Here is a 23,069-nt window from a genome sequence, read left to right as displayed (position 1 = left end):
CACAACGGAAAACCACCTGATTTTTTTGTGTGGTTCCGGCATGTGACAAACATATTCCTTCTGTGTGCTGAGAGCTGTGCGCAGTTGGCTTTCCATCAGCAGGAGTCCATGCATCTTGTAGGCTCAGTGTTGTCGCTTGAGGAGCTTCCATGTGGTGAACTTTCCTTGGAGAGGCTGCAAACTGACTTTCTTTTTTTTTTATAAAAAAAACTTTATTGAGCACAACTTTTTCTAAAAATGACAACATTCAACAAAAAAAAAATAAACCACAAAATAGATACACACTTATAGATACAAAGTATCGAAATATCTGACATACAAAATATAAAATATACTGTGTGAAACACACAAATTATACAAAAAAAATATAGTCTACATAATGGTAAAACCTCCAGCCCACTCAGCTTAGGGTTACATAATCATGTATAGTTTCTGCAGTTGTTAAAAAATTATTTATAATGCCGTAAGTATTAACCATTATCTACTGTAATAATGTTAATTCCCAAGTTGCTCTTAATATAATTTAGAAATTTATTCCAATCATTTTTTAATTTAGCCATTTTATGATTCCTAATTCTTTGTGTTAAATTTGCTAATTCTATGTACTGGGACAGTTTCACTTGCCAATCTCCAACCGAGGGTATTTCGGGGGATTTCCACTTCTGTGCAATTAAAATCCTCGCCGCTGTGGTGGCATATTGAAAGAAGGTTTGGTCTACGTGATTTATTTCATCCTCTATCATACCCAGCAAGAACACCTCAGGGACTTTGGGGAAATTATATTTCAAAATCTTTTTCAACTCCTCATAAATTTGTCCCCAGAATCCTTTAATGACGTCACAAGACCACCAGATGTGGAAAAAGGTTCCCACCTTATCCTTACATCTCCAACAACGATTATCGACATTCCTATACATCTTGCCTAACCTAGCCGGGGTCAAATACCAACGATGTATCATTTTTTCTAAGTTTTCTCGGAGGGTTACACAAGCCGTGAACCTCACGCCCTTTTTCCACAATGTTTGCCATTTAGTATAATCCACCTTATGCCCAAGATCCTTATCCCATTTTACCATCGCACCCTTCACCACCTCCCCCTTGGTGTCCCACTCCAGTAGCTGTTTGTACATTTTAGAGAGGAGTTTGTTATTGCTTTCCAGAATTTCCACTTGGTACTTTGATTTTTTATCGCTCATCCCTGATTTTTTATGGTCTCTCCACAGCGCATTGATCTGGTGAAAGTGTAACCACTCCTTAATTTTATCCTTCAGCTCCTCGTAGGGCCTAATTTTCCACTCATCTTCCGTTTTAACTAATAAGTCTTCATATGTCCACCTTTTGCCTGTCATATTCAATTTTTTAATTTTAACAATATCAATCGGGGAGAGCCACCAAGGTGTACCCTTTTCAATCATCTGCTTGTATCTATTCCAAACTTCAAGTAATGGACCTCTGATAATGTGATTAGAGAAACCCCGGTGCACCTTCCCTTTCTCCTGCCACAAATAGGCGTGCCATCCGAATCTTATATCAAAGCCCTCTAAGTCCAACATGTCTGTGTTCTTTAAGATGGCCCATTCTTTTATCCAACAGAGACAGGCGGCCTCATAATAAAGCTTTATATTCGGAACGGCAAAGCCTCCCCTATCTCTCGAGTCCGTAAGGTATTTGAACTTCACTCTGGCTCTTTTTCCCTGCCATATGAACTTAGCCAGGATTTTTTGCCAGTTCCTGAAACAAGTGGTGCCTTTAATTATTGGAATATTCTGAAATAAAAACAGTAACTTCGGGAGGACACACATCTTTATCACAGCCATCCTTCCTGTCCAAGATAGTTTTAATCTGTGCCAGGTATCTAAATCCTTCTTAATTCCCTGCCATGTCTTATTGTAATTATCTTCTATTAGGTTTATATTTTTCGGTGATAGCCAAATTCCCAAATATTTTATCTTATTCACAACCTGTATTCCAGTCCTTTGCTCTAGGGTAATTTTTGCCTGTGGATCCAAATTTTTTACTAAGATTTTAGTTTTTTTCTTATTAAGTTTAAATCCTGATAACTTACCAAAATCCTCTAACAGGTTTATTGCACAGCTAGCGCTCTCCAAGGGGTTCTCCAACGACAGGACCAGGTCATCGGCATACGCCTTTAATTTGAATTCCTTTTGTCCTATTTTTATCCCACTTACGGTTGCCGTTTCCCTCAGTTTATTTGTTATAACCTCCAAAACCATAATGAAAAGCAGGGGTGACAAGGGACAGCCCTGTCTTGTCCCCTTCATGATCGGGAAGGATTTAGATAAGTTATTGTTAATAATCAACCTGGCCCGTTGTTCAGAGTATATAGTCTTAATGCCATCCAAGTAGGGTCCTTCTATTCCTGCTGTTTTCATACATTGTAATAAAAACTCCCACGAAACATTATCGAAGGCCTTCTCGGCGTCGATAAACATCAGGGCTGCCGGGATATCTGTCCTCATATCTAAATATTCAATGATATTCAAAATGTGACGGACATTATCTTTCTGCTGCCTGTTTGGTAAAAAACCAGCTTGATCTTTATGAATATATTTCTTTAAATGTTTCTTTAATCTATTAGCCATGATGTCCGCAAAGATCTTATAATCGCTATTGAGTAGCGAGATTGGCCTGAAATTTCTTATGTCTGTTTTATCTTTTTCCGTTTTTGGTATTAAAGTAATAAATGCCTCCCTCCAGGAGTCGGGAGCCCTTCCTCCTTGAAGGATGTTGTTAATAACATCTGTAAGCACCGGTGCTAGATACTCCCCTAACGTTTTATAATACTTTGATGACAAACCATCCGGCCCAGGCGCCTTGCCAGGTTTCATCCTATTAATGGCCTCCTTCACCTCCTCTATAGTGATTTTTTTATTGAGTTGCAGATTGTCGTCTTCTGTTAGGTATTTCCCCCCATTTCTGTCCAAATAGTTTCTTATTTCTGTATTATTTTCCTCTCCTTTTTCATATAATTTTTCAAAAAACTGGATGAACCTTCTTTCTATCTCAGCTGCGTCTTCAGTCGTATTATCCTCCGTTGTAAGTTTATTAATCACATTTTGTTTATTCCTTTTTCTTAACTGCCACGCCAATAACCTCCCCATCTTATTTGCAGACTCAAAATATTTCTGCCTCATAATTTTAATTTTCCATTCTACCTCCTGGTTTAATAGGGCCGAGTATTGGGACTGTAATACTTTGGACACTTGAATACTCTCTTTATCTGCTGGATTTATAGTTAGTTTCCTCTCACATTCTCTTAATTGGGTGATAATATGTTCTTTCTTTTGTTCCCTAATTTTCCTTCTATAGCTGTTTTGTTGTATTAGGAAACCCCTGAGAACCGCCTTCCCAGCATCCCAGGTTATATCTATAGGGGTATCTCCATTTAAATTTAAATCAAAATAATCTTTCAGAGTACTTCTAGCCCTTTCTACTACCTCATCAATTTCTAATAAATAATCATTCATCCTCCATCTGTACTGTCCTTTTGCTACATTTTTTATTTCCAAGGCTAAGGGGCAATGGTCTGAAAGTGTCCTAGGTTGAATTTCGCATTTTATTACACTCAACGGAATTGTACTTGATACCCAAATCTGATCGATTCTGCCCCAGCTCTGGTGGGGCTCTGAGTAATAAGTGAACTGTTTTTCATACGGGTTTTTATACCTCCATATATCAATTAATGCTAAGTTCTCAACCATGTCCTTAAAGGATTTCGGGAGTTTCCCTCTGTCTACCCTCCCCTTCTTTTCGCTTCTATCAATCTCTGGTGCCGGTACTCCATTCATATCACCCAAGAGAATCAATTTGTGATCTTCCAATTCCAGTAAGATACGTTCTAACTTCTCAAAAAACTCCATTCTATTTGTATTCGGTGCATAGACTGTTACGACATTGATTTTTTCTCCCCGATAGTTTAGTTGTATTCCCAATATTCTCCCTTCATCATCTTTACAGGTCAATACAGGGGCCCACTTTTCTTTGACATATATCACCACCCCCTTTTTCTTATTTGTCTCCGAGTTGACAAACTCTACTCCCAGTCTTTTATTCACAAGAATATGCTTATGTTTCTTAGCAATATGGGTCTCCTGAAAACAAATCACATCATATTTCTTATTTTTCAAAACTTTCTCAATTTTATTCCTCTTAACCTTTTCGTTCAACCCATTCACGTTCCAAGACAAAAGTTTTAATGTATCGGCTATTATTTAAAAGTAAAAAACTCTCTAATCAGGCTCTTAAATTATAAGCTTGCGCCTTTGCTTCCCGAGGGCTCCTCCTCTTCTACCGCCTCTCTCCCCACTGCGGCCTCATCTTCTTCATCTCCTGATTCCACCACCTTCTCCTCTTTCCTCAACCCTCTCTCCTGCCCTCTCTCTCTCTCTTCCTCCTCTCCCATCTCTCTAGTTCTCACTCTAGTCTCTACCTTCCCAAGATCCTTTTCATACCTTCTCATAAACTTCTCCACCTCCTGCAGGTCCGACAGTCTGAATTTTTTGTCTTTATAGAAGAAGGTAATCCCCTCTGGAAATTCCCATCTAAATTGGATGCCATTCCTCTTCAGGACTGCCACCAAATGTTTGTACCCTTCTCTTTTGCGCAGTAACCTAACTGGTATTTCTTTGTAAATCACAATAGGCCTGCCGTCAATTCTTAATTTATTGTGGTAGCTCGTCCTTAAGATCAAATTTCTCATCTCCAAAGAGTTAAGAATCACTAAACAATCCCCCAAGAATCTATTTACTTTTAGATGTGGGGGTTTTGTCAATCTAAATATATTCTCCACTGTCATGGCCACCTCTTCCTCCTTTATGCCCAGCCACCTGGAAAGTTCATTAATCATTTTCCCTTTAATGTCTTCATTTTTTTCCTCAGCTACCCCCCTAAATTTGAGGTGAAGCTGTTTTTGTCGCATTTCTGCCATGGCCAGATTGTCCCAGATCTTATCTTGTGATATATTTATTTCTCTTAATTCCTCTTTCATTCTAACTGATTCCTTTTTCTGTTCTCTCATCTCTTTCTGCAGTTTTTTATTAGATTCCTCGATTATTTTGGACTTAGCAGATAACTCTTGGATCTTAGTTGTAAGTTCTCCAACCGCACCCTCAATCCTCTTATCAATCATCTCCTGTACTTCTCCCAATTTGTTTTCCATATATAACTCATTTTGCTTAAATTCCTCCTTTATTCTTGCCCATAAATTATCTAGGTCTTTAATTTCTTCCTGGCGAGATGATTTCCTATCCCCAGGGGTACCACCCCCTCTTTTCACTTCTTTCCCATCCTTCCACATCTTTATTAACTCTCTTCTTCCGCAAACCCACAACTATCACAAATTTCCCCCCCCTTCCCCTTCCCTAGACCCCAAATCTTAAAAAAGGAGAAACACAAGGGAGTATATCGGGAGAAAGTAGCCCCCAGATAGGCCCCAAAAGAAAACCGGGAGGAGGGGCACCAATAAACTTTATCCTGGGCCCCGTTTGCGGTACGGTGGTGGGACTGGCTAATGACCTCTATAGATCAAGTCAGGTTATTCTGAGTCCGATGACCCAATAAACTCTCCGGTGGCCTCGTCGATTAACTCCGTTCAATAGATCAAAAACTGGCCCAGAGGTTCACCCTCAGAGGGTCATAAAGGCATGCCACCCCCACTATGTCTCTTCGTCCTAAATCTGGCCTTAGGGTCCTTTAGGTCCTTAAAATCCTTATGGTCTTTCAGGTACTTATAGCATGGGGTCTCCGCGCCAGTCTCCTCCTCTCCTCCTCTCCTCTTTTTGCTGTTCAGCCACTCCAGTTAGTCCACTCCAATGATCCCAGGTAAGTATGTAGAGGGGGAGCTGCATACACCTCAAAACGTCCCAGGCAGGTTGAGCGAAAGTCCCGATAAAATGGGTTAGGTAGCGCAGGCACGCAAGCGTGGGCGTCTAAAGTCCTGCAGGCAGAGTCCGCCTTAACCTTATTAAAGTCCACTTTAGCCTGATTAAGCGATAATGGCAATAGTAACAGTAATAGAAAAAAATCCTTACTAATAACCTTCTTCTTAACTATGGCTAAAATAAAGTCCTTAAAGTCTCCCCCAGTTCAAATTCAGTCCTACTCACTCAGTCAGATTAGTTACGATGAGCTTCCTCATTCTTACGGCTTCGCATCTGCGCCATCTTAACTCCTCCACTGAGTGGACTCCGTCATATAATCCTTAAACCACCAGGTAGCCCACAGCTTTAAATCAAAATTCTCGTTAAAATGGCACTGTTTCCGGCGCCAAACAAGCCGCTAAACACTGGGGTTTCCATTCACTCTTCAAGGGAGTTCGTCGCGTCCCCAGCAGAAGCTCGAGGCATCGCGCTGTAGAGTCGGTGTCTCCTCGTTTGCGCTCGCGGTTGCTTCGCCCTCACGTCCTTACAGTCCGGAGGAAACAAAGCAGCCGCTCCCACGCTGCCGAGACCTTATCCTCCAAGGGTCCCCCCCTTGGGGTTTTCGGGGGTCGCTGAGCCTTCGCGCATTTCCCCAGACCTCTACAACACTCAGAAAGCCGAGACCGGGCTCTCTGCGCTTCCTCGCTGTCCGCGACCGGAACCGGAAGTCAAACTGACTTTCAACCTACCTTCGTTGAGTCAGAAAGTGTTGCAGCCTGAAGCTCATACCAAAGAGACCAAGCAGATAGATCACAGCGGCACTCCCACTTTGGAGTATAGGTATTATGGATCTATATTCCCATACAACTCTGTTCCTCTGTAAGTGAGGGATAAAATGGAGTCCTGTGCAGATGCACTCTTATGCACTCATTCTCTAAACAGCAGGTGAACTTCCTATGGAAGAAAGATGATTTTTTTTTTGTCCCTTCCACTCTCAGTATTCAGTGTGTGATCACCTTTTGTTGAGAGCAAAGGATATCAAGGGGACTGCATTGGAAGTGCTAGTTGCTCAGCTCATCCTTCTGAACATAGCCTTAGTATGCATGTATATACTTCTAAGGAGCTAGAAACATTGAAATCAATGGCAGTCTAGCTCCATCCCAGGCTCTTTTAAACTGTATGTAATGAACAATGGACTCCACTTTTAATGTTCTAGAATGCCACTGATTGACCATAGCAGATGACTGCAATTTTCTTAAAAGTGAAGAAAAAATGATGACACACTAATGGAATTATTAACACTATTTGTAAACAGGCCAATGACTTGTGGAGAGTTCAGATGGATGAGCTTATTTCTAACTATGGCAATAAACATCTATCTGCAAAGGAACATCAGTGGACTATTTTGAATAATATTCAGCGTATGGTAAGTCATAGTGGTAGAAGGCCAAACAAGCACATTGTTTTCTGTATCAGATGAAGTGCCTAAATCCTGCAGTGCTTCCCTTCAAAGGTCATTTAGCATATGTTACTGAATGGAATTTTTAGCTGAAGCTGGCTAAGAAATCTGAAGCATTACTGTGGTGCAATTCTTTGGGAATCTAAAGTTAGATTAGCCGTTACGCTTCCTGCTTATAGGAAGCTGCTTTCTTCCAATCAGCTGTTTGTAAAAATTAAAAAGACATAGATTACACAGGAAGTGCAAATTCTCTGGTTCGTGCATGACCTTTCTCTGTTTCTTCCTTTCCTTCCTCATATCTATATGAAATTAAACCCCATAGCAGTGCTCTGATTTTTTCATCACTTGGGGAAGTAAGAAGAAACTCCTGTTTTAACAACAGGGCTTCATTGTTGATTTTACTTTACTACTTTATCATGCAACTTGACATGACTTACTCATAACACTGAGGACTTTTCTCCTTCTCCAGCTCCACTGTTGTGGGCGATACAACTCCACAGACTGGAAATGGAATAAGAATAAAGAACATGCAAATCAAGTACCATGTTCTTGCACAACATCTAACATGAAGAGGTGGTTTTGTGATGCAGTGAAAAATGCAACATATACTAGGGTAAGGGTACAGTGTAATGTAAGGCGTGCTTCTGTACTCTCAGTAGAATTTGAAAAATTTCTTATGTATCTCAGTGTGCTTGGAATGCTATCTGCTGCTTCAGATGAAAGCAAACACTACTTGCAGTAGGGGCTGGCTGTATTTGGAATCTTCTGTAATAATATGGATTGTTCCTTTACAGCTGCAGCTGTACATGCCCAAAGCTGATGTCTTTATGCTGTCAAGTGTAGGGCAGGCCAAATTGGAACCCCTGGCCAAACTGGGACTCCTGGTGGACCTAATTAGGCCCACAGGCTGGAGCTTTCCCATCCATGCTCTGTATCTGGGAAGGCTCATATTTGAAAGCTGTTAACCAAGAATAAAAAGCAGATTACCTAATTCTAGCCAGCATCCTGTTTCCTATGACAGCCTAAAAGATGCCTATGAAAAGTCCACAAGCAGGACACACACATTCTCGCCCTATACATGAGCATTCTCCATTCCTCTAGTAAGTGATGGAATACATTTGCTCTTTGGCATTTCCCCCACCCCCAAAAAATTGTAAATTAGATAATAATTGAGTGTATCTTCAGAAATAAACAGTTACAGTCGTAGCTCGGAAGTTGAATGGAACCCATTCCAGAAGTCCGTTCGACTTCCAAAACGTTCGGAAACCAAGACGCGGCTTCTGATTGGTTGCAGGAAGCTCCTGTAGCCAATCGGAAGCTGTGTCGGATGTTCGGATTCCAAAGAGCGTTCACAAAATGGAACACACACTTCCGGGTTTGCAGTGTTCGGGAGCCAAAACGTTCGACTCACAAGGCATTCGACTTCTGAGGTACGTCTATACTTTCATTTAAATATCACTTTTTCCCTCAGGGTTGCGAAGAAGATATTAAGACGTGGTATGAAAAAAATACATGGCTTTTACTTTCAATCAATACTGGACTGCTAACAGTAGAAGTAAGTGTGTTTTTTGTTAAATGACAGTGACTCATTTTTTACAGGACACTTAAGAAAGGTGTGTGTCACACATTACCTTCACAATAGATGGTGGCTATTTTATTTCATTTTTCACATGTGGGTGCAAAATTGTATTACACCACACGTGGACAAAAATTCCAGTCATGTGTATGAAATAGGTGCATATTACAGAGAGTTGGGACTCCATACTGAGTCTAAAACAAGCTGATGGTGAAGAGACCGGCAGTGGTTTATTCTCAACATAGGGCTTAAATGACCCGGAAGCTTCAGCTGGTCCAAAATACAACAACTGCATTAACTGCCAGTTTGTTTCCAGGTCCAAATCAAGGTGCTCATGCTAACATTTAAAGTCTTAAATGACTTAGGCCCCAAATATCTGAGGGATGGCCTCCTTCCCTACAGACCTCAGAGGGGCCTCTTTTGGTAGTTCCACCACCCTCAGCATTGGGCATTCTCTGTGGCAGCCTCTGAGTTGTGGAATTCACTCCCCACAGAAGTACATTTGGTTTCTTCACTATATAGCTTTTGGCAGATGCTGAATACACACCTCTTTAACCTGGCCTTTGACACCTGAGATGTATGTTTTCAGGACCCACCCTATTCCTGTGAATGTAATCTCTTTTGTGTGTTCTTAATTCTGACTTTTCAATTGTTGTAACCTGCCCTGGGACCTGCTGTTACAGAGTGCATTACAAATATTAATAACACCATGGGCATTTTCTCCAACCTTTGCTACCTTTTTAGGTGCTTCAGGTCGTAGCCGCAGGCTGGCTCTTCAGAACAATGAGGAAGAATATGGTTTTGCCCAGGAATTAGCAAAAGGCCTGCGTCATCATTGCACATTGGCATTTAGCACTAAGCACCTTGTACTCTACTACACAGTTTTCAGCTTCATGTGTCCACACATTAATTACAATCTTGTAAAATTATTTATCTTTCATATTAAATGAAGTAAGGTTTGTGGTGTATCTGTGTTTGTATCATGTCTCACACTTAAAATGACTATTTCTTTCTCTCTAGTTTTGCTAAAATAATTTAGCTAACTGCAATAGGTAGAAATTATTGGCTAATTAAACAATCTATGGCCTTTTGAACTGTGTGGGGTGTGTGTTATTTTTGTTGTTACTATGGTACATATTTTTGTGTTTTTATATTGCAAATCGCCCTGTGAACCTCATACAGGACGCGGGTGGTGCTGTGGGTAAAATCTCAGCGCCTAGGACTTGCTGATCGCATGGTCGGCTGTTTGAATCCCCGCGGCGGAGTGAGCTCCCGTCTTCCAGTCCCAGCTCCTACCCACCTAGCAGTTCGAAAGCCCTCTTAAGTGCAAGTAGATAAATAGGTACTGCTTTATAGCGGGAAGGTAAACGGTGTTTCCATGTGCTGCTCTGGTGCTGGTTCACCGGAGCAGCTTCGTCACGCTGGCCACGTGACCCAGAAGTGTCTACGGACAGCGCTGGCTCCCGGCCTCTAGAGTGAGATGAGTGCACAACCCTAGAGTCTGTCAAGACTGGCCCGTACGGGCAGGGGGGTACCTTACCTGTGAACCTCAGATGAAGGGTAGTATAGAAAATAAGTTAGTTAGTTAGATAGTAAGTGAGTAAGTAAGTAAATATTTGTGTATCCCTGTGAACATGAAGTACATCTCTCTTAGTTCATCCCCAGTCAGAATGCTGACTTCCTCATCTGGCCAGACATTGTATGCATACAGCTGAAGGCATGCCTGTGTTGTAAGCACTGCAGTTTTCAGAAAGTGAACTGCATGGCAATAAGCAGATTAAGTATAGCGATGGCTGCTCTCAGGCTGAGTCCACAATCCTAGGCATCCTTACCTGGAATTAAGCCACACTGAGGATACTGCGTCTGCTTTCTCAACAGACATGAGTGCGCCTTCAAATGCTCATCGCTGAGTTAAAACCCATCCCTATTCAAGTGTTTTGGGGTCTTTCCCAGCCTCTTGGGAATAATGTAGTGATGGGATTTGCAAGAGACTGCTTGCCTATAGTGCCTATCAACATTAACTCCCAACCCGTCAAGAATGATCTTGAACCAGAGAGTTCCACCAAGGTGCAAACATTACTAGGCAGAGCAGACAAAATCAGTTTCTCAGTTGATATAGCAGCACTGGAGTACAGAATCTTAGCAAGCAGAAGCATATTCGAGAAGCCAGAAAGTATTGTTGCAATTCCCAGCAGAATTAAGCAGCTTTGCAGTATCTATTCCATAGCTGCACAGGGGATCAGATAACATCACACATCAGTAGATGAAAACTTGCCCAATTAAGTGATAATTCACAATTTTTTCCAGTTTCCTCCACAGCATTCTGGGTAGCTATAAAAGCAAGGCTTTACAGCAGCCCTGCGTGGCTGAAAGGTATATTTTTTGAAACTTTCTGTTGACCTACGCTTACCACATTCCTTACCACTAGGTTTACATGCCAATGCCCCGTTCTCTCCCTCCTGTGATGGATCCTAGTATTGCCATCCAAAAATGAGGGATTCTATCCATCAAAAGCCATAATTCAAAAGGTTGAACGTGAGAAACAATTCAAATTGCTTCAAAATAATACAAATGCAACCCACTTGTTCTAAGGAATAAGTTACTTAAGGAAGACCACCCACCCCCATCATTTTTGGTCTACTGCCACAATGTTCGCCCAATGTGAATTTTGCCTTTCAATTTTCATACAGAGCATGTATTTATCTTCCATTATTATCTGCAGCTTCACTTTTAAGGTTATGGCTCTGAGTAATAGCTTTAGGTTTTTGTCCCAGTTGCTGCCCTCTGCCTCTGCAAAAGTTGGAAGCACAATGGGGTGATCCATCTCCAGCTTGGCCTCAAAGTGTCCAAAGTAATTGTGTTGATAAGGAAGAGAGACTTTGCTGATGAAGCAGACAGTCTCAAAGAGATTAGCCCCTTTCCCTTTCTTGCTGCTAAATGGAAAAGACCATAAGAACAGAGGAAACTGTCTTATACCGAATCAGGCCATTGGCCTGTCAGTACACTGGCTGGCAATGGCTTTCCAGGGTTTCAGACAGGGGCATCTCCCAGCCCTACCTGAAGATGCCGGGGATTGAACCTAGGACTTTCTGCATACAAAGCAGATGCTCTACCACTGAGCTCCAGCCCTTCTTTATAATATTATAGTCTATGCAGATGAGATCCTGAAGACACATAAACAGTTCTCCATGCTTCACAGTGGATGCCAAGGCTGATATACATGGAAGGAAATAGGTTTTTCCCCTTTCCAAATTCCACCTGTCATGCTTTTACAGTTTTAAAGACCTAATTGTAATTCCCAATGTTAAAACACTGATCTCTTGACTGCATATTCATTCTTTTTGATGTGTTGGAGAATAGTATGGGGCTTGTAACTCAGGAATAGGCAATGTGATGCCTTCCTAATGGTGCTGCAATACAGCTTTTGTCTTCCCTGGCTATGGTCATGCTGTAGAGTTTGCTAAAAGGGTGGAGAGTGTCCGTTGTTGTTGCTGCTGCTGTTTCATTCCACACTGCTTTCTAGTTGCCTGGTGCAAAGCATAAAAATGAAACAATCAATTCTGATATTTACTAGGAGACCAGATTCGAAAAGATACCTATTTTAGGCCAGTCTTGATCATCAGCTACTCAGGATAAAATAACATAATTCAAAGGGACTGGGTTTTAGGAATAATGATAAACTTTTTAAAAAGGAAAATTACAATTTTTATAGGAAATTGATGGTGTCTCTTTTAGTGCACTTAGGAGCTGATTTTAATATTGCAGAGCTCAATTGATATGTGGCACCAGTAACATCAAGAGCTGCTGGTTCCATTTGATCAGTCATCAAAGTCCCGCTTTTCTCAGGCAGATGATAGCCCATGTTTACTCTTAACAATACAAACCTAAAGAGGCACTGCGGGAAAATACCTTGGTAATGTACACAGAGATGCTATCCAAACTTGGTTCTTTCTAAACTGGATTTACTACTGAGGGTCTAATCTTTGTATAGATCTGCTGGCTGAAGCTGTCTGGTTTTTGTCTGGGTGTTTCAACAAAAGACCCACACACAAACTCATTTCTCTCCACTGGAAGGCAGAAGCATCAGCTATTGCTAATTGGAGTGGACACCACATGCTGATGGTTGGGTTTTAAGCAATTGCACTTTAATCATTTCTGATGGGGGTATTACTGTGATCATGATATGTGAACTGTAACACTGATATATATATTTTTGAAAAAAGACTAACCGGATAGGCTAGTATAACTTTCTATCACTAGGCTAAGAATGGGGGAAAAATTGGTTCCATTCACATTTCTATGTGAACCTAATGGGAATTCGCGTTTCCCAAAACCACATGTGAACCAAAATGCAACTATCCTTTGAAATTTGCACTTCTCCGAATTTTGCAATGCAATTCTCCGGGCAACAAAAATGAATGTATTAAGGGGAAGTACACCTAAAGATTCATAAATTAGGGGAAATGATGTTAGGAAAATAACAGAAAAGGGGGAAAATGTATGCCGACATGTGTACATTAGGCAAAATTGCATACAAAAATTTGTATATTTCACGAGGACTTTTTTTATCTTTTATTTTTAAAAGCAAACTGATGTGAAATTGTTGCAAGCTGAACTTAAGTCTGGAAAGCTGAACTTAAGTCAGGGAAGAATGAGAAAGATACAGACACTGAAACCAAGTTGTATTCATTTCTAACCTCAGCTACCGTCTGAACCAGGAGGGTCGTCATATGCATATCTCACCAAGGATAATTTGTCTAAATAGATGATTTCTCCAAATGGTTACAACCCCATCAGCCATTTTTATCTAGTAGAACAGGCCAATGAATAAAACCCTTGTCTCAAAATGAAGGTGAAAGAAGAGCATATTTAAGTGTTTTGGGCTAACTGGTTTCACTGGCAACATATATACATGAACACCTTTCCTGAGAAGTCACGATACACTCCACCTGCTCTTTTAAAGGTGGGGTCCTGTGTGGAGTCTCATTAACATTGAGTTTGCTTTCTGCTATGCTGAATAGCGCTGTGCTAAAATCTGTCCTACAGTTTCTTGAAAGTTTTTTTTCCTTGGAGAAACAGGCTTAATTTTTGTAAAAATTTTTTTAGTGAATTCCTAGGCTACTTTAGAACTTCTGTGGGTGTGAGGTTTTAAGCTCGCCTTATTGTTGTGTGGTGGCTGAGGATTATGTGTATTTCATTTTGTTCCCAGTAAATCTTTCCCCAGCACTTGCAGCCTTCCTGGCTGCCTGCACTCTGTGATCTGAAAAATCTCAATGTGAGGAGTTACCTAGTGATAACTTCCCCTGGGCTTTGATTGAAGCATGGACACCTGGGAAGGCTGCAGTGAAGACCACAGATGAGCTGTTTTGTGGAATGAAGGGTACCCACAAACACCCCTCAGCCACCTCAAAGGTAAGGTAAGTAAAACACATGCACACACCACACCCATAAGAAGTTTGTCAAAATGTTCCCTTTGATCATTTTCAAATGCCATTTCTCTTCTTCTTAATTGATGGAGAATGATCAAGAAGAAGGAGAAGAAACACACAGGAGAAAATCTCAGGAGAGACACTAAAAATAATGCTTGGAAGCCCTCCTCACTGGCAAAGCCTCTTGTGGAACAAGGGAAGGCTATGGCAATCAGTTTCTTCTTCAGCTCCATAAGCAACGTATTTCTTATTCTCCATTCCCCTGATCAAAGATTGGATCTGGTTTATTGGAACTTCCTTCCCCAAAGAGAAAGGAATGTTGTCCGTCCCCCCATCCCCCGCCCACTGACATGATTCCACATGGCCCCCATCCTCACTGAGATTTCTGAGAGTGGGTGAATTGACATGTACAAACAAAGTAATATACACAATAGATCAGTGCTAGAACAAACTTCACAGTAGTTGAGCAAATGGAATGAAATGCATAGGATTTAGAGTGACTGAATGTGGGCCTCCTTTCCCCACTGCCTCACAGCACAGCAGGTGTTCATCACTGTCAAGATTGACAATGAAAACAGTCTGATTGGCAGAGAGATGCATGGAAATGCAGGCAAGAATCTGCATAGGGGTGTGTAATTTCCTTGCTAGATATATTGAAGGGGACCCAGTGGATTGATTGAGTGCACCTAAGGCTGCAGTATTACCAGGTGTGAGCATGGATAGGAAACTTCTGATGTAGAAGCAGAAAATTAGGTAGGTAGGTAGGTAGGTAGGTAGGTAGGCAGGTAGATAAATAAGACAAGAGGGGTTGAATAAGACTAAGTTTGTGCATATTTGTTGAAATGTAAACCTATGAGATATTGCCACTTCTAGATAATCCTTCAAATCCCATCTAACACTGTAAATCTACAGAGAGTGAGTATTGGCAGAAGAAATTATATAACAAGGCTGATTTTCCTGGTTTGGAAGCTATTGAGGTTCATTTAATTTCCACCCAGCATCTTGATCATCAGTGAGTAGCAGGATTTTGTTAATCCTAAACACTATGCTAGTACTTCAGTTTTTAATACATCTGGCAGAGTAGGGATCCAAAATACACACTGCTGTATGAAAATTGGTGACCCAGTTAAAAGTTCTCAAGGTTTAAACCTACACAAGAGGCAGTTATTGCTTTCTATGAAAGTGTCTAGATGCCAACCACTCTGATATTTTATCCTAATAGGATTTCATTTGATACCCTCCCAATTTTTAAAACTAGATTAACCATGCAAAAATAAGTGTATATTCTCTGTGTTTGGCCTTCTTTGTATTCACTAATTAGGTGAACAGGCATGACTGATTAATTATGCTGTCACTTGTTTCAAGTCTGTCTAAATCTTATAATGGAGAAATATGTGAGTCATTATAGCCTGGGAATCTCTTTCTCTGGACCTCATATTCTTTTCCTCCTTTCCACCCTTTTAAAATTGATTTTTAATTTCAAGTAGCAAAGCATACCCATGCATGGAAAACAGAGTTTAATGGTTGTACAGAAAATAAAGAAAAATAGCAGCTGATGGTTGTGGTTTCAGACATTCCAAGAAGGGCAGTCAAATGAAAGTGCTTCTCCATAAGGTCCTATGAGTCGATGAAGGCTGAAATCATGTTTGATGAAGAGTGAAAATCACGTTCAGTTGTCTTAACAAAGTCAATAAAAAGGATACCAGATTGTATAGAAGGTGTGAGCCTTCCCCCTTCCCTGATCAATATTCCTTTTGTGAATTGGTTAATCTGTCCATAAATATGATGTTTCTCTATAAACACATAATTGGGAAATCCAGGCTTCAAAAAGATTTGCATTTGAAGTTTTCCAATTTTTTGCAATCTCTAATCCAGTTGCAACTAATAAATGGAGGATGAGGTCTTTACAGGTTATGTTCTTAATCTGAGGAGTAAAATAAGAGAGTAGGGCTATTTTTGGTTTTGGTTTTAGTGACTGTGCCATCATTTGATTACAGTGGTACCTTGGGTTAAGTACTTAATTCATTCCAGAGGTCTGTTCTTAACCTGAAACTGTTCTTAACCAGAAGACCACTTTAACTAATGGGGCCTCCTGCTGCTGCCACGCCGCCAGAGCACAATTCTGTTCTCATCCTGAAGCAACGTTCTTAACCTGAAGTACTATTTCTGGGTTAGCGGAGTCTGTAACTTGAAGTGTATGTAACCTGAAGCGTATGTAACCCGAGGTACCACTGTAACTGATTGAAACACTTTTTTTCCCAAAAGGGGGGAAAACACACCACTTGTTTACCAGAGAGTCAGGTAAAGTGCATTCCTGCCAGCAAAGGTTGGATGTGTTGTGATTAATTGGTTTAAAACTGTACAAAACTATAACAGAAATGACTGGTTAGTCAAAGAAGAAGAAGCTTCAAATAGCTTCATAGGCTGGCATGCATAAAAAAAAGTCTTCAAGAGACACCTGAATGTCAAAATTGAAGATTTCAGATGAATTTCTGCTGTGGGTAGTGGGGCAAAAATAATCCCTGTATTGGCCAATAGAGGACAGTCAACATTTCTCCATGTAGCATCATTCCCAGGGCCGGATTTAGGTTTGAAGAAGAAGGAGAGTTTGGATTTGATATCCCCCTTTATCACTACCCGAAGGAGTCTCAAATTGGCTAACATTCTCCTTTCCCTTCCTCCCCCACAACAAACACAACAAACACAAACACAAACAAACACTCTGTGAGGTGAGTGGGGCTGAGAGACTTCAGAGAAGTTTCCTGCTTGGCAGGGGGTTGGACTCGATGGCCCTTGTGGTCTCTTCCAACTCTATGATTCTAGCCCAAGGTCACCCAGCAGCTGCATGTGGAGGAGCGGAGATGCGAACCTGGTTTACCAGATTACGAGTCTACCACTCTTAACCACTATACCACGCTGGCTCTCTGATGAGGTCCTAAGCTACTGAAGCTACTGTTGCTGTTTTTTTGTGTTGAATATATGCTATTAAGCAGGTGGGGCCCATTACTTACATCATAGGAGCCGACACAACACAATACAAAATACTGTTGTTGTGTGTAGGTTATATTTTATTTGTTTTTTATCTTATATTTTGGAAATGTACATCCAGGGTTTTTTTCTTTATTTTTTGGTGGGGCCCCCAAGAGAGTGAGACCCTGAGCTATAGCTTGTTTAGCTTGTTTAATTTATATGTAAATCCAGCACTGATCATTCTCTTGAGGGATTATGCCCTAGGACCACAACTAAGCTGCTGGTCAAAACAGCAGCAATGTTGTTGTTGTTGTAAAAAGGAAGAAAAGAACACTTCAAATTTAAAGGTCTGACACCCTAATTCTTACAATTCAATTCCACACCAAAGTTGCCCACATTCATCAGGATGAATCATCACACAAAAATGTTTTGGAGTATTTGGCCCATTAGTTTCTGCAGTTTTCGTAGTTGATTTCTCCATACCCCTCCAGAACAAAGACATTTCAGTTGCACATCCTTCTAAAATTGGTTCAAGTGCTCATCTATGGTGTTTCCTACATCAAATGTTGGGTGGTATGGTGAGAGATTTTAATGAGAAATTTTAATAAGGATTGGGAAGTACATTTGCCCATATTCAAGCAGTTTTCACCACCGTCAAACCCTTAAAACTGACTTACCATTTGCACACATGGATTATGAATTGGCAAGTTCTGACCTGAAATGTTTATTATGTTTCTCCTGTGGATTTATTACCCATAGGACTATGACTTTTATTTAACCACATCGTGATCTCTTTCACTTGGAGATTTCTTTCCCAGCCATTTGTCTCCGGACTCACTTATGATGGAATAACTGTCAGGCACAACTTCATGTGAAGTATAACTTCCTGATGAAATTCTGAACTAAATCTATGTCATTTGCTCTGGAACTGATACCAGGTTGTCAAAATGCACTTATAAACCTATCTATATATCATTCACTATTTTTTTGGATTTTTTTTCCCTCTCTGAGAGGCTTACAACAAATAGTAAAATATTGATTTCTGTTTCAGTGCATATGAAGAAGTGTGCATGCACATGAAAGCTTATACCAAGAACAAACTTATTTGGTCTCTAAGGTGCTACTGGACAATTTTTTATTTTAATTTTTTATATATATATTGACTGTCAGAACAATACGGCTACCTACCTGAATCTAGTAAAATAATAACACAACAGTAAAATAATAATGATATTAAAGTAAAAGAAATCACAGGTTGCACCCAACATTCTCCATCTACGAAAGCAAGCCTCCTTGCAATGGTGGAATTCTATTTTACAATGCTCAGTTTTATTTGTGTTATACTGTTGTGTTTTGTTTTCATGCAACTTTTAGGAAATTTTGTTGGATGTTGTTACTTTTCTTTTTCTTTTTATGTAGATAAAAAGCTCTACACACAGCTCCACTTCTCCATAACACCTGAATCATGAGAGGCTGGGAAAACTCTGGACTGATGTTGAACACAAGGATTGATGTTCTAATGCAGGGGTGCACTGGTTGAGGGCTAGGCTAGCAAACTGCACTTGAATTCTGGAAAGATAAGAGGTTCTGTGGATGGGAGGTTCCAATGTCTAGGAGATCAGTAAGGCCCAAGTTAACAGAAAAGTGCAAACAGAGCACAAAGATGGCAATAGGTAAGCCTCCTCAGGAGGGCTATTCATTGGAAGGTGATTTACACCCAGTCAGACCACTGCTCTAAGCAGGTCAGTATTGTCTATAGTGACTGGCAGTAACTCTCTGGGGTTTCAGACAGGACATGCCTGAAGATGCTGAGGATTGATTCTGGGGCCTTGACATGCAAAGCAGGTGCTCTACCACCAGGTTACTTTGCCCTTCCCCGTAACCAGGGTGCTACAACTGAAAAGGATCTCCTCTCCCTGGTGGTTCAAACATAATATGAAATTACATGACTTCTTAATCCAAAAGGTTTTTCTTGCAGAACATCCCTCTGCTGAATCTCTGGCATAATATTATGCCCCAACAGCAATATCCTTGGCTAGTGGAGTGGTATATTCAACAGGCAGCCCTGTTTAGGGAAGTTTTTAATGACTGATATTTTAATGTATTTTTAACCTTCTGTTGGAAGCCATCCAGAGTGGCTGGGGTAGAAATAAATTATTATTATTATAGCCAGTGTGGTGTAGTGGTTAAGAGTGGTAGACTTGTAATCTGGTGAACCGGGTTCACGTCTCCGCTCCTCCACATGCAGCTGCTGGGTGACCTTGGGCCAGTCACACTTCTCTGAAGTCTCTCAGCCTCACTCACCTCACAGAGTGTTTGTTGTGGGGGAGGAAGGGAAAGGAGAATGTTAGCTGCTTTGATACTCCTTCAGGTAGTGATAAAGCAGGATATCAAATCCAAACTCTTCATTATTATTATTATTATTATTATTATTATTATTATTATTATTATTAGTTCTGCTCATAGTAGACCCAGAGCCACTGCAATTTGCTAAATGAGCTGTCACATTTTCAGGCTGCAATGATTTGTTCCTCTCTACATGTGCTTTGCGAAACGGAAGCATGACATGCATTTTTAGAGGTCAAAGGGCAAAACATTAAGGCAGGTACCAGGCCTGAGGTGCCCAAGTTGCAATGATACCGTTAGTTGTGTTGAAAATCAGAGAGAAGGAAGACTGAATGGCATGTCTGGCAGATCAGAAGTCCCTTTCCCTCTACTGATGGCTTCTGAGCCCAGTCTCTGAGCTTAGTGACTCTTTGGAACCAGGGCCTCAGAAAGTATACAAAGTTATGAGGAAGATGTGAGAGGCTGTAGCTTGCTCAGGATGTATTAAAAAAGCAAGCTCTTTGTGCTTACTTTTTTTAAAAAAATAAAAATAAAAAGCTGTTCTTAAAATAATTCCAGGCACATTTCAAATAATCCAACTCAACAAGCTTTCAATTTGCCATTTCCTGATTCCCCTCCCCCTGCCCATGTTTTGAAATAGAGTTTAATAAATAATCTATTTAAATGTGTGTGTCTCTTTCCCAAGGGGATGAAAAGTCTCTTTGAAGTTTAAGTAGATACTTTCAGTAGTAATTAGTAACATTTTCCCAGCAATTATCTTCTCCTTCTCTTACAGTAGTACTGTTAATTGAAATCTGTGGGACTCCACGCAGACTGAAGTACCACTTCCTGGGAGTTACGGCAGCACATTCTGACTCTGGGGAAATAGGAACTCACTGTGTTCTCCTGCACTTTGTGGCAGAGGTTTCATGCTTCTGCTTTGTCGCTTAGATTTAACGTGAGGAAGCATGACACATACTACTTGGCACTGTACATTCAAGCAGAGAAAGTCTGCACCAAGGAAACCCAAATTCTTTGAAATTATGCATGGCAGCACAGCAAGCCCCTTTCAGATAATCAATTTGGGTTTAGCAAATGCACGTTGTGTGGTCAGGGATCGAGGGAGGAGGTTCTGTTACACGTGCCCATTAGAATGTGTGGGGAAAAACCTGTGTGTTTATGTCTTGTACATACATAGGCCCTGTAGGCAGCTGTAAAGCCTGCAAAAGACACCAGTTCACCACAAAATCAGATTTGCTTCTTCCTGGCTTAGCTGAATGGGTTGATCCCAGCCAATTAGGGATCATTCCATGAATAGAACCAGATGGCTATGCTATGTAGCCAATCAGTTTTAACTGTGTGGTGACTCCACTGAGGGCAAAATTAATTAGAGTGGTACCTCAGGTTACATATGCTTCAGGTTACATACGCTTCAGGTTACACACTCTATTAAACCAGAAATAGTGCTTCAGGTTAAGAACTTTGCTTCAGGATAAGAACAGAAATCGGTCTCTGGCGGCAAAGTGGCAGCAGGAGGCCCCATTAGCTGAAGTAGTGCTTCAGGTTAAGAACAGTTTCAGGTTAAGAACAGACCTCAGGAACAAATTAAATACTTAACCCGAGGTTAAAATTGAGCAGGTCCTTATTTATTTATTTATTTATTTATTGCAGAAATTGTCTAACCACAACAACAATGTTGATAAAGTAAAGTGTTGTTGGTTTTTTTTTCTGCCTTCCCAGAAGTGTTTCCAAAAACAGTGACTAGGTTTATGCCTAAATAAATTGACAGTGTTAATGTAATGTGTAATTAGGCCCAGGACCAGTTCTAGACATTTTGTTGCCTGAGATGAAGGCTCAGAATGTGTTTTCCCCACCCCATTCCCCATGCATGGAGTCTGGCTTGAGTAGCAGTTGGCTCTTACTTCAACACTGGTGATGGGACAACATCTCCATCATACCTGAGGCTTAGGAGACTCTGGCGGGATGGTTGGTACCTCCTTCCATCTCCACCACCTGTTAGATGTGTGGCTTTAAAGGAGATAGGGCAAATAAAGGTTTCGGTTTCAGAGGCACTATGCCTCTCTGCATACCAGCCACCGAGAAACGATAGCAGAATAGTTCTACTGCCTTCCTATTCTATGGGTGGACTTTGTAGGAGCAGTTGGCTGGCACTGTGAGAACAGCATTCTGGAGTAGATGGACTGTTGATCTGGTCCAACGGAGCCCTCTTATCTTCTTAAGTTGTCACACTGAATTTAACAGGCGTTAAGTGCAACTAACTTTCTTTGGATTATGGCTTTTTACTAAGGAAAATCACCAAGGATATTTGATCTTTCTTCAAGAAACTGACAATATAAATTGGTCAGTTTAAGTCCTTTGTGCCATACGATTTCCTTTACTGTCTTGTTCCATACAAGAAAGGATAAGTTATAAAGTAGCCACAGGATTAAACTTGTAAAATTGTACCTTTGCTGGGAACATAAATTAGAGGCCTGAATTTACTAGATCATGGTATTCTTTTTAAACATACAGTTTGCAGTTTGTTTCACTCCTCCTTCTGTTGCCTAGAAGCCTTTGGCAATAACATAAAAATAATAATAACTTACATGTCTAATTATTATCATCTGCAACTATCCAGAATTACAGTTGCCCCCACAAATAAAAATTACTGTAGGACTTAATCATTTTGGCCAGAATGTTAAGATTCCTATGTTATGAGAAATATAAACAAATTTTATATTTTATGTCTGGGCATGCCGAGCTAACAGTAAGTCTTTTCATTATGATTATTCTTTCACAACAATAAAACTCAACATGTGGACTTTTAATAATAACTTTAGTTCCACTTTCAACAATCTGAGGTGTTGTTTCTTTGTTTGTGACTTATTTGAGCTGCTTCTCAGTAATATATATATTTATTTGGGCAACTAGCTGAATAACTATGAACAAAAGGTGGTTCTGGACTGACACCGTTTAGGGTGGGATTCAGTCACACATCAGCAAACTCAGGCTGTGCAACTAAAGTAGTTTGCCACTTTTGTGCACCAAACCTGTCCTCCCAATTGACTTTTCATGATAAGGAGAGTGTAGCAAAAATGCACTAGAAACTGTAGGATGACAATTAATTCAACATCAAAGAACTTCTCCACAAACAAATCAAAATGAATTCTGAATAAAGAACCAACATCATCTAACTTTCCAGCAAAGTTTTGGGCAAACAAATCAGAATGAGTGCCCAATAAACAGATTGGCTGGGAGTGACCAAATCCCCATGTTATTTTAAATTTATGCTTATCTGGAGAATTTATGTTTCTCACTCACCTGGCATTTGTGGGCAGGGGATTTCATTGCTTTATGTAATTACTGCATGCCCAAACCTCTGACAGCTGTTTCCCCCCTAAATAATAATAATAATAATAATAATAATAATA

At 40.5% G+C, this 23,069-nt stretch overlaps 1 protein-coding gene across 1 annotated transcript in view; it reads left to right on the top strand.

Moving 5' to 3' along the window:
* The window catches only part of TSPAN19 (tetraspanin 19), a 93,360-nt gene extending 83,352 nt beyond the window's left edge, over positions 1-10,008 (top strand). The window contains exons 6-9 of the mRNA XM_081926611.1: positions 7,195-7,305; positions 7,808-7,951; positions 8,810-8,893; positions 9,659-10,008. Coding sequence (XP_081782737.1) covers positions 7,195-7,305; positions 7,808-7,951; positions 8,810-8,893; positions 9,659-9,730 — 411 coding nt within the window. The 3' untranslated portion in view covers positions 9,731-10,008. The remainder of the gene's footprint in view (positions 1-7,194; positions 7,306-7,807; positions 7,952-8,809; positions 8,894-9,658) is intronic.
* Positions 10,009-23,069: the final 13,061 nt, after the last annotated feature.

This window comes from Podarcis melisellensis (genome assembly GCF_964234715.1).
Source record: "Podarcis melisellensis genome assembly, chromosome: 10".
In the NCBI taxonomy this organism is placed as follows: Eukaryota; Metazoa; Chordata; class Lepidosauria; order Squamata; family Lacertidae; genus Podarcis; species Podarcis melisellensis.
Note: the sequence above shows the minus strand (reverse complement) of the source record. Positions and strands in the feature narration are given on the sequence as shown.